This window comes from Anguilla rostrata, chromosome 5, assembly GCF_018555375.3.
Source record: "Anguilla rostrata isolate EN2019 chromosome 5, ASM1855537v3, whole genome shotgun sequence".
Classification (NCBI taxonomy): Eukaryota; Metazoa; Chordata; class Actinopteri; order Anguilliformes; family Anguillidae; genus Anguilla; species Anguilla rostrata.
Genome location: NC_057937.1, coordinates 24,709,998 through 24,722,936, shown reverse-complemented (window position 1 = coordinate 24,722,936; position 12,939 = coordinate 24,709,998). Strand labels below are relative to the sequence as shown.

Below are 12,939 nucleotides of genomic sequence, written 5' to 3'. Positions count from 1 at the left end.
AAATTATTCTGATCCTCTGATACAATCATACCGACTAGGTGATATGAATGTAACATCGGACTGCGTAAACCTTGGTTGTAATTGTATCCGACTCGTTTAAGTTATGAAATTAATTGAAGCGGCTAATGACTACTGACATGTCAAAGCTGTTTGAAAGCAAAATGTCATTGTAGGCTAAATATTTTCTGAATAAAATGGCAAAATCTGAAAACTGTTATATTTATGGAAACTCTCCCCTACTCTATACTCATGCTGGCGATGTCTCCTCTTACGATCTTGTGCCGAAGTGAACACCCGCTTTTTGCAGACGTTAAAAACAGATGCAGTTACCTTTGCCGCAACGGGCATCAGCCATGATAAATCACCCCTAAATTTTAGGGATACCGTATTTTTCTCGTTTTACCAGCATAAGCCTCTGATGCATCACCTTAGTAAATATGGAAAAATGCTATTTGTCTTGTTAGCATCTATAAAAGCCCTACAGGTCCTAGTAAATATGGCCCTAAGTATTTATTTTACACTTTCCTGCATACTCTCTTGTCTAACCAATTTAAGACCAATTCTTGGTCCATTGCTGAAGGATGGTGGGGGGTTGGTGTGCTAACTTCAAACCGATTAGCCAGTGATTTCCCTGCTTTGTTTACTTTCTTACCTGAAGGTGAACCATGCCCGCTTATCAGCCCATGTAAAGTGGGGTCACAGCTGATTGACAGGTGACAGTAAAGAAAGGATGCCACTCAACCATTCTCTGTGGCTACAGGCGTCTCCCACCCTGTCTTTAGACTATAAATGATTATAAGCCTGAGCATATAGGTTCGTTTTTAATCTAGATTTAAATATTGAGACTGTGTCTGACTCCCTTATAAATTTTGGAAATGTGTTCCACAGTTGTGCAGCTCTGTAGAAGAAAGCTCTACCCCTTTTTAGGTTGTTAGATATTCTTAGGACTACCAAGTAGCCTGCGTCTTGAGAACGGAGTGACCTTGTGGGCTTATAAGGTATGAGCAGGTTAGTTATGTACACTGGTGCACGTCCATGCAGAGCTTTAAAGGTCAGGAGCAAAACCTTGAAATCTATCCTGTGCTTAATGGGTAGCCAGTGAAGCGATGCTAGCACCAGGGTAATGTGCTCATACTGCTTAGTTCTAGTCAAGATACGAGCAGCTGCATTCTGCACAAGCTGGAGACTCATTAACAAGGTATTAGGGCAGCCAGATAGCAGGACATTACAGTAATCTAGCCTAGACATGACATAAAAGCGTAGGTCAATTTCTCTGCATCCCCTACTGACAGGAAATACCTGATTTTAGCTATGTTACATAATTTAAAGACAGCAATTCTGGATATGTTTTTTATATGCGTGTCAAAGGTTAAATCAGGATCAGTGGTAACACCCAGGTCTTTCACAACCATATTTGGTTCAGCCAAACAACCATCACAGTTTAGGGTAAGACTACACATTTTCTCTTAATATTTTGGGACCTAAAACCAACATTTCGGGCTTATCCGAGATCAGGAGCAGAAAATTAGAAAGCAAACCTTGATATCTACAATACCGGCCTCTAACCGTGACAGCGGCTGTGCTTCGCCAGGTTTCATTGAAATATATATCTATGTATAGTCTGCATAGCAGTGGAACTCTCTGACATGTGCCTGGATAATATTGTCAAGTGGTAGCATATATAATGAGAAAAGTACTGGTCCTTGCACTAATCCTTGTGGAATACCATATTTCATCGTTGAGTCGCTGGACTCTTTTAATTTAATAAACTGTTTCCTGTCACATAAGTATGATCTAAACCATGCCTGTCCATGAAGTCCAACACAGGCCTAGAGTCTGTCCAGTAGAATTTCATGATCTATTGTATCAAAAGCTGCACTGAGATCGAGGAGTACAAGAACCGACACAAGAGTTACGGTCGGCTGATGATAGTAAATCATTAGTAACCATGACAAGTGCGGTTTCTGTGCTGTGGTAGGGTCTAAATCCTGATCAGAATATTTCAAAGATACTGTTAGAGCTACGGTATGCACTAAGTTGCTCAGCAACGGTTTTCACCAATAATTTTGATAAAAATGGAAGGTTTGAAATAGGTCTATTGTTTTCCATTTTGTCAGGTTCTAGAATTGATTTCTTAAGTAATGACTTAATAATTGCCACTTTTAGTGACTCAGGTACACGTTCAATTAAATTAAATTCAATTTTATTTGTATAGCACTCTTTACAGAGAACTGTCACAAAGACAATTTACAGAGTAGCAAGGCAAGAGACAGAACAAGACCAGGTCAAAACCTAGTATATGGCTGGACCGGCCGACCAATGGTGTAACTTCATCACAGACATTCACGTTTGTAGGGCTGGCCCCGCTGTTGCGGTCCAGGCAAAAAAGTTCAATGCAAATACTTTTCCAATATAATAAATAGTCTACATAAAGAAGTAGATCAGCCGTCCAATCTACACACTCGAGTAAAGCAGATCGCAGAATTTTTGCCTACTTAATTTGTAAACTCATCTATTGTAGACTAACTTTGGGTTAAAGTGCAAAATTATGACTAATAAAGCAAACAGTGATGCTTGTAACTATTAGGTTACTGTCTGCTAAATTAAACTGGGCTAATCTCAACAGTAAATTAGACCTCTTGCCCTCTTAACGATACCATCAGACAACTAACTATACCCTAGCCAACTAGTTAGACTAAAACTTTAGAAAACACAAAATTCGAGTTCAAAATATTTCGCAATAATTAAACGTTACTTTGGGACCTATAGACTAACACAAACTTTATGTAACCCTGGCTTTACACCCATCACTGATCAGTAGCAGTCGTAGCAGAGTTTGCTAGCAAGCAACGAAAATGAATCAGTCACAACAGGAAAACAGATAAATAAACGTTAGCGGGAAAAAAAGTCTGTAAATTACCCACTCTACTTTTACCTGAAATCTAACAATGTGTGATGTCCATAAAGGCTAACATTAGTGATAACATGTTTGTCATTAAATACGGTTAGCTGGCTAACTTGCCGTTTATTTCTAAGAAAAGAAAAGAAAAGCTGTTTATGGGGGTAGTACCAAACAACTTACGCTGAGCTTCTTTCATGCATTTCTCGATTAAATTTAAACTACTAGTTTATTCCACTTCATTTAGATATCTTCCCGTCATAGTCAGTTTAAATGGTAGCTAAAACTAAACCAGGTTAAAACCTGGAACCGGCCGACGTCACAGACATGCGCGGTGTAACTCTGTCACTCACTCAGTCAGTCAGTCACAGACATTCGCGTTTGTATGGCTGGCCCCGCTGTTGCGGTCCAGCCAAAAAAGAGCAAACAGAGAAAACATCAGGCCTGAATCCCCAAATAGCAGGTACATAAGGTAAAAAAAACTCCCCAATGGGAAGAAATCTCGAGAGGAACCCAGCTATAGAGGGGGAGCCCATCCTCCACTGGCCAGCCTGGTGTAAAGTAGTAGACAACAAATAAAATGGGTTGAACAGGTTACAGCTGAGGTGAAAGCAGGAGCATAAACTCCATGATTATAAATTACCATTTGACAGGATAATAGGACTATAGGAATGGCTAACTATAGGACTGACTGAAGAGGTAGGTTTTAAGCCTACACTTAAAGGTGAGTTACGTAGTTAGGTGATAACCTGCTACTCTTAGTCTCCTGTTGATTACTGTTTAACACATTCTGCATTGTAGTTGCTTAGCCTAAATGAGGGGGGATGTAGTATATTGACTATTTTCTAGTACTGTGCCTAATTAGGTTGTAAGTCATACTCACCTGTAGGTGGCGCTTCTGTTCTTTAGTTGTTTTTCAATCCAGCATGCAGTGCGCAGAATCTCAGAAGTTCAAGAGCTCCAATGCAGCAGCAACATAGAACCTGTAAGAGAAACAAAGTCATGTTAATAAAAACCCCTTAAATGGCTAACTGGTTGTTGAGGGCGGTGAATACACAAGATACAACAGATGTTGTATTTGTAATTGCAACAGAGCAACAGTATATTTAATGTTTTATTGCTGCAACTATTTGCTTAGTAAATCTGGCCTTCACAGTTCTGTCAAAAACTTTTTTGCCTCTTTATTTATATTTACTTCTTAAAACATTTAGAAAAATAGTAAAATTGGATTAAATATTCTACAAGTAATTGGGATGGCAGGTATGCCATCCTGCCAAGTTACGCCTTGACGGGTCGGCATGCCCCATACCTATAAAGCACCGAGAGTTTGGCACTTTTCAGGGTTCCCCACAGAAATAACCACAACAGCCACAGACACTCAATTTCTGTACATTCTGACCCCATTTCAACAGACAGAATTAATAAACAACTTCACATGTCCACACAATAAAGCCCCAAACTAAGGGGATTTTGCATTTTCTCTTTCTTCTTCTTCCTGCTGCCTAGTGCACAAACAAAATGTCTCCCCATTGGATATTTTACCGACACCAGCCAATCCTTCACCTACACAAGCCAATCAAAATCTCACATACACACACAAAATACGCATATCTTTTTACCCTAAAACATTTCCAGTCTCAACAGGTAGTCTGTTCATGGCTCAGAGGTCAACATTACAGTATACAGATCATAGGGTCCCAGGTTCAAGCCCTGCCTGGAGCAAGTTTCTTTAACCTGCTTTTTTCCTCACTAATAATTGTCTCTTCTCAATTATTGCTTTTGCACCACATCTACCCGGCGTTCACCGAATGTATACTGTATTATCACATCCCATCTGCACGTTCAGTTAACCGGCTACAATATCGCCAGGCCATATGGATTCAATTGGAGCTCAGCTGTGCTTACTGGCCTGTGTTCTTCCAAACCACGGACACGTTTGATCAAGATTCACATATTGAACAGCTATGTCATGGTGGCGCACTGCCAAACTTACTGACTGGAGTGTGCAAGGTTGAACAATCAAATCCCGCCTCGCTCTCAGGCAGATCTTTTCATATTTTACACTAACGTTTTCTTTTTTTTGCCCATTTTTCCCCAATTTAGTCGTCATACCAATTCCCTGTGTGTATCACGGTCCTGGTCGATGCTCTATCCTCTGTTGGTCTGGGGAGGGTGTAGACTACCACATGCTTCCTCCGATACATGTGGAGTCACCAGCCGCTTCTTTTCACCTGACAGTGAGGAGTTTCACTGGGAGAGCGTAACACGTGCGGAGGTTCACGCTATCTCCCCCAGATCCCCTCCCTGCTGAACAGGTGCCCCGACCAACCAGTAGGAGTCGCTAATGCAACAATCAGGACTCATTTCATGATGGCAAATGTATTAAAAGTTACACCAGCTGACAACTGTGCCATTTCTACCAACTATATTTCTTCAGTTGGCTACTGTAGACGGCTACTGTAAACGTTCTTGTCAGCATACGCCACGTTTCTACATTCATGTTACCTCACCCTGTTCTCTATCTGCCCACATGCAAACAATTACTACATGCGTACAGTCTGCAACTCCCCATTAAAACATTACATTTAAAATCATGACTCAATCATAATTATAACTATTAGTAGTGAACATGAGAAAAGTACGTTTGTACTATAGGTCTCCTACTCAATATCACGCCTTATTTTGCCTACTACTATAGCAAAACATCGTTAATACTGTCTGTTTTATATACCATTCGATAAGGAAACTCATCTTGCTCATGGTCACTTTATTTTCTTAGGACTATAGTCTGTGATCGTGTCAAACTTCACCTACATGTCCATTCTGCTAAAAACATATTGTTTCAACTGCTCAATTTCATAATTTGTCCTCATTTCTCTCGTACTATTGTTATTGTATAATATGCAAAGATTGCTGGGACATCTTATTTGCGTCTGCTCCTATTCTCCATTATCAAGTGTTCTGGTTCTACTACTTCCAATTCTCACGTAAGGTGACTGATCTAGCTTAACAAAACAGCAAAGAGGACTCCTACCTGCAGATAAGCCTATCAAAATGCCGTATAAACCTTACAAACACTAAAAGTGCATCTCAACGAAATAACAGAAAACAGAGCAGGACAGAAGGTCCTACTCACAAGTTGCGACCTACGGAGATCAAATTCTACGAGCTTCCTGTTAATTTTGTCAATCATGGCTCATTGGATGACAAGGTATTTCATGTTTTACCAAATTAACTTCATTGTTTCTTGAAGATAAACATTTATTATGAAATTTATGCTGTGGCGCCCCCACCTACTTTCAGTGCTCCACGGACACGCGGACAAGCCGGCACCGCTGGTCATTAGGAGAAGTAATTGATCACAGGTATTTCCCACGTGAAATGCTGGCTTGTTTCCACATGGCAGAAGAGCGCACAGGAGGAATGCAGCGCACACCTGGAACCAGTTAAACCTAATGGCCCAACCCCTCTCATAAGGGGAGGAGTGCAGGTGAGAGAAGAAAGTGCAGGTGAGAGAAGAAAGGACAGCTGGCGAGGAAAGCCGCAGAGTGAAGGGAGAAAGACGGCGACTTCACCATGGCGCGAACGTAGTTTTTAAACTATTGAATCCACGCATTATAAAACGTTTTGTTTTTCTTCCCTCTGAGACTATGGGCGCTGTGAGTCCCGTATCCGTTTCATGTGCCTAATCGTTTGTGCCGGATAATCTCTCGGTTCCCATTACAGACACGGAGGGAGACCTATGGAGGCAGAAGTTGGAAGACGCTAACCGGAAGCGAGACCGAGGCAGGACAGTCCCCGCCCCCCCCCCCCCAAAATAAATTTTTTTCCTGCTCTTTTTCCAGCACCCCAATAAGGGGACTTCTGCACATATTAAATGTCCTTAATTTTTTTTGTTCAAACATGGTTCCCGACTCTCTGTTCCCCACTAAATCCTGGTCACATCCTCCTGCATGGCAGCGCAGCTCACAATGCCTACAACATGTTCCAAAAAAGTTTGGACAGGGGCAATTTAGGTTACGATGTGACAAGTTGAAATATCATGGTGATGTGATACAGGTGATGTTAAACAGGTGAGGCAATCATGTTATAGTATATAAGGAGCCTCCAAGAAAGGCCTAGTCCTTCATGAGCAAGAATTGGTCAAGGCTCGCCAATTTGCCAACAGGTGCATCAGCAAATAATCCAGCACTTTGAGAACAACGTTCCCCAAAGACAAATCGGTAGGATTTTGGGCATTTCACCCTCTACAGTGCACAATATAATTAAATGATTCAAGGAGTCAAATCTCAGTGTGTAAAGGGTAAGGCCGAAAAGCATTTCTGAATACACGTGATCTTCAATCCCTCAGATGTCAGTCTTAAAAGTCGTCATGCGTCTGCAATATGGCTATCATGACATGGGCTCGGGAATACTTTGGTAAACCTTTGTCTGTTGCCGCCGACTTCTCTGGGCTCGGTCTCATCTGAGATGAACAGTAGCACAGTGGAAGCGTGTTTTGTGGTCCGACGAGCCAACATTTCAAATAGTTTTTGGACAAAACAGCCGTTGTGTACTCCAGGCCAAAGACGAAGAGGACCATCCAAGCTGTTATCAGTGTCAGGTCCAAAAGCCAGCATCTGTCATGGTATGGGGGTGTGTCAGTGCCCATGGCAGGGGAGCTTGCACATCTGTGAGGGCACCATTAATGTAAAAAGATATGTACAAATTATGGAGCAACATATGCTGCCATCCAGACGCCGTGTTCTCCAGAGACGTCCCTGCATTTTCCAGCAGGACAACGCCAAACCACATTCTGCCCGGATTACGAGTGCATGGCTGCGTAAACAGAGACTGTGGGTGCTAGATTGGCCTGCCTGCAGTCCCGACCTGTCTCCGATTGAGAATGTGTGGTGCATTATGAAGCGCAAAATACAGCGACGAAGGTGCAGCTGAAGACCTGCATAATGTAAGAATGTGGAAAATTCTGCTTGCTAATCTTAACCAACCGGTGTCTTCAGTGCCCAAACACTTAAGTGTTATTAAAAGAAATGGTGATGTTACACAGCGGTAAACACTCGACTGTCCCAACTTTTTTGGAGCATGTTGCAGTCATCAGATTTGAAATGGGTGTATATTTTCAAAAAACAATTAAATTCACAATGTAAAACATCAAATAATGTTCTGTTGTTGTGTTTTCAGTATAGTACAGGGTGAATAGAATTTACATTATCACTCCTTTTTGTTTTATTAGCATTTTCCATACTATCCCAACTTTTTTGGAATTGGGGTTGTACTTACGCCACCGCACCCTTTGTCACAGCCACTGTTTTACATGTATAGTAAAGCGAAAGTGCTAAACGGTACACGCTCATCACACTGTACAAATTTACAGAAGGATAGCCATAATCCACAACCATTTCTCAAAGGATTACTTTGCATTTCTCACTTTCTTATAATAAACACTTTGCAAAAAGAAATTATATCTCATAAAAAACATGTTTTCAACGTACAATAATGCCAAGTTACTCACACATACAAGACATACACTGTCTATAACTCATTCATTCAAACTGGCAAAAACTAGGCCTGCCATTAAAAGTATTGATATCAAAATGACGCCAAGTTACTGTACTACAAACAATATAGGCTATCTTGCCTCACCAAAATTAAATAAGCTGTATTCCAAAGCAATGCTACCCAATGTTTCCTCAATTGTTTCAAGTCACTTGGCCCTGTGTTTTCTAATCTTATAATTTTACAATGTCATTCAAACTTTGTGTCACATCAAAGTGTCAGATACCTCAAATTGCCTCATGCAACACATTTAAATTCATGTACAAAACTGCTGGTGAATACCTACAGGAAGCATATTCCTCTACAAAACATGTTTATACTTGCTTCTCTACTTTACTAAATGTACAAGTTATTGTATATTTGCTACTTATAATAAATACTGCATGTAAAATATATATTGTACATGCATACATAAAATACTTCTTTATTCCCCTGGGGACATTTCCCACGCAGCATGTTACATTCACATTTACAAACAGACATTTATACCAAGAAACATACAATCATTCACACAACAGAAAGGCTGGGCAGCTAAATACACATACCAATACAAATTGGACATATTGACGCGTATTCAATCAATCTTGACTCTTACAAACCCATCCACACATATGTTTGGCCTGTCCATGTACTGTATTTTTATACACACAGGGCCAAGTGACTTGAAACAATTGAGGAAACATTGGGTAGCATTGATTTATAGACAGTGTATGTATTGTACAGTATGTGTGAGTAACTTGGCATTTTTGTACGTTGAAAACGTGTTTTTTATGAGATAAGATATACAGGATGGGTATACAGGTTACAGTGCTGATATCTGTAACTGGGTTATTGGGAAAAAATCTGTTCCCTTGATATTCAATTATGTTGACTGCACTTTAGTTATACAAAAGAGTGTCACCTCTATTGCTGTGAACTGACATTCAGTGCATTTAACTGAAGTTCAGCCATCTCTCGCCATATGATTATGATTTTTAAAATTTTTTATCACTTTTATAAGCGTATGTAGATTTTATAGAAATGTTTTATGTAAAACTGAGAGGATTGGTCCAGTCTGATTGCTAAGATTAAAATAAATAAATAAATAACAAAAGACAAAAATGGATGGAGACTTAATTGTCTTTGTTCCTTTATTTTCCAGCCAATGAAATTCTGAGTATTATGTGACTGCTGTAATACTCCCTTATTTCACAAGAAGTTTTAGATGGGTAACTGGTTTATGTTGATTGAAGGATGCAGAATTATAATATTTTATTTATTGCACATTCATTGTATTTTTCTATAGACAAATATTGGCTATCATTTTAATTGGATTGATTTTAATTTAATTAATTTTGCCAGATGGCCACAAGGCACCACATTGGTAGAAAGACCCAGCTCTGGTTTGCCAAACCATTAGCTAAAGCATTAAGAAATCCATTAGCTGAATGGTAAAAAAAGACACTAGTATGTCTTAAGCAAAACCTTTAGGACCATTTGCTATGTGATTGGCAAGTTTGTTTAATTTAATTACATTACATTACATTTATTTAGCAGACGCTTTTATCCAAAGTGACGTACAAAATTGCATACCAATTGGGTAAGTGTGAATGATTAAGTGTTACTGTATTGTACAGCGCTGTTTTTTTTTTTTTTGTCTGCAGGCTGAAGGCTTTGATGGCTTTACATTGGAGATGTGGAGCCAGCTGGGAGGAAGCAAGAGGAAGTGAGTTTCTGTGTATGCTATTGTGTATGAACCTGGCACCCCTTAATAAGTTCTGTCTGTCTTTTCCTCTGTCTTTAAATGTTCTGTCTGCAGCTGTCTGGTCTGTGCCCCATCAATTTGAGAGGCCACACACATCATGTGTTATCTCCAGACCATGTACAGCTAGCTGGCATGATTTCAGTTTGAAATGAAGCAGCCATGCTGTGGCTGGTTGTGAAAAGAACTGGACACCTGACACAGAGGAGATACAAATTTGTGTTGATTTCGGAATATCCCTGTGATATTGGCTGATAACTAGATACCATTTCCCTGTTAAAAGGAAGCACTGAAGAACTGGAAATCTTGGACTAAAACTTGCAGTCTCTAATGGCAGCAGTAACACAATGCAGATTTTGCTGTTATGCTGACCATATTAATTCACATAAAAATGGTGTAAAACATAATATGTGTAATTTTCTACAAGATGAATATAAATTAAGTCATTCATGCAAGCCCCCTAGTGACCAGGACGCCAGCACCATGACACTGCTAAACTCAGACATTCAGTGCTCCTGCAATCAAACTATAAGTGCAGGCAACAAGCTCTGTATTCAGGTTTTTAGGTTTAATAGACGATACAGGAAAACTATTCTAAATACGGAGTTTCTAAGTGCCACCATTGTTGCGGAGCTTTTCCATTTTACAAGCACCCTCCTCCCTGTAGTCTTATCTGCAACTATCCCCCCCAAGTGTGACACACTCGACAATAATTTCTATCTGGGAGTTCATAAAAATATTATTTCACCACCAAAGTTTGTATTCCGTCATAGCAACAAGATAAAACCAACAATAGCCAGTATACCAACAATATGTATGCCAGTACATTAGTGACAAACGCTGCTCACTGAATAGTGAAATAAATTAGGTATTTTTGTGTAATTATACCAAGTAATTCTACTATCAATATCTGCAACTAAATATGGAATTAATATACAACCTTGCCATTGGTTTTACATGTAGAGATGTCCCTTTAAAGGTTAGGGTTAGGGTTAGGGCTGTTTACGGCGCTGTCGCCCTTTTTAGTATATTCAGTCTGATTGACTAGTATCTTACTCCGTTGGTGACAGCATAAGCTTTCTAACAATGTATGAAAGGTCTAATTTGACTTGAATAGTGATTTATAGTCCAGCGTAACCCAAAGTTTTATCTCCTTGTCACTGCATTACACATTCTGTCTCTGCAATAGCAGTAAAAGACACCCACCCGGCGAGATGTAATCATTGTTTTCTGTCATTTTTTGGAAAATATTATTCTTGAGAACTTCTGAGTATGGCTAAGGCATATGCTTGCCTAGCTAATGCTGTTTTCTGAAGTAAGTCAGAAGAGGAGAGTGACAGCATTGGTTTCCTGGAGGAGAATGCCTACGAACATGGATAAGATTTCATCCTTGTAATGTATTACTGTTTTAAATATTTTGATTATACATGTTGTTTTTGAAATTGAGTGTCTTTCAATAGGTTAGTGCTATTTTCTAATGAGGACATTTCTCGCTGTAGCCTAAGTGTTCCTAGGTGGCTCAGTCGTGTTATGTTTCATGCATCAATTTGACATGAAGCTGGAACATCGCCAAAATTTCTCTAACCATGGAATATTGTTTTCATGTTGTCTTGTCCCCATGCAACAAAATGTTGCATACTGTGGAGTACAGAAAAACATACAAGAGTTAATGATTACATGCACATTTGGGTATCAAGTGCCAGTTCCAAATAGAACTGGTTTAAAAATTCCAAGAACCAAGAATTTGTTAAGAAATGTGTGTTTTGCATCTGCTAATGTAAAACATAACATATACTTAATGGCATTTGTGATGAGTCAAACGCCAAGAATTTTACTCAACTGCCAGGACATGTTGCACTTGTTACGCTGGTTACGTACAAATAGCGATGTGCCAGTAGAACAGATTGGGCAGATTCCGGTCCAGTTGGGGTTATTGTGTGGGGAAAATGGCATTGGGTGGTTTGTCATAATTTGAGCTACTTTTTGTTATGTTGGGCAGTTTTTTTCTCTTCCTTTCAGCTAATCATTACATTCATTGGTGCAGTTTGGTCGTCCTCCGCCTATTCCTCGGTTGGTATTCTACCTGAAACCATTCAATTGACTGTTAGCAAATGAATGATTAACACTGCAGTTAACCAAGTCCTGCTTATAAATGGTTGCAGTTTGCTACTTTGTCCGACATCTAGCTCCGACACTGTCTGCAACAGTATAGTCCTTTGGCTAGCTACAAGTTACAAAGCTTCTGTAGGTGGTTAATAGCTGCTGTTAAGGAACTTGCAAAACTGACATGCATTATTTAAAATGTTTTGGGGAGGTGGTGGCGGGGGGGGTGGGATGTGTAGGTACACTCGGTCAGTCAGTGCCGTCAAAATGGAAATGACTTTCTTTAAGAACATGCAGCGCATCAGACGCGCATCTGATGAGATCATCATTAGAGCCCGACCGATATATCGGTTTGGCCGATATATCGGCCATTATTTGACTTTTTTGACGAAATCAGGATCGGCAGTTATGCCGCTGATGTGCCCCGATTTTTTAATAAGTATAATAAACAAAAAAACAATGATTATTTATCTGTACTTGTCTGTTCGAACGTTGTAATTTCTATTTACTAGAATTATCCAGTAGAGGGAGCTCTAATACAAGTGTGAACTGCAGCAGCTGACGCGCTACTTCTCTAATAAGACGTTTGTCACTCGTGCTTCATCCAATATTCTCCACTGCAAGACTTGTATGCACAGAT

The 12,939-nt window shown here is 39.9% G+C and overlaps 1 protein-coding gene across 13 annotated transcripts in view; it reads left to right on the top strand.

Annotated features, from left to right (window-relative positions):
* The window catches only part of chid1 (chitinase domain containing 1), a 352,093-nt gene that overhangs the window by 101,911 nt on the left and 237,243 nt on the right, over nucleotides 1-12,939 (top strand). For all 13 annotated transcript variants that reach the window (XR_010330348.1, XR_010330349.1, XM_064337950.1 and 10 more), the window contains one exon: nucleotides 10,099-10,160. Coding sequence is in view for 11 of the 13 variants with exons in the window: in XM_064337950.1 (XP_064194020.1) it covers nucleotides 10,099-10,160 (62 nt within the window). In the remaining 2 variants the exon portion in view is untranslated. The remainder of the gene's footprint in view (nucleotides 1-10,098; nucleotides 10,161-12,939) is intronic.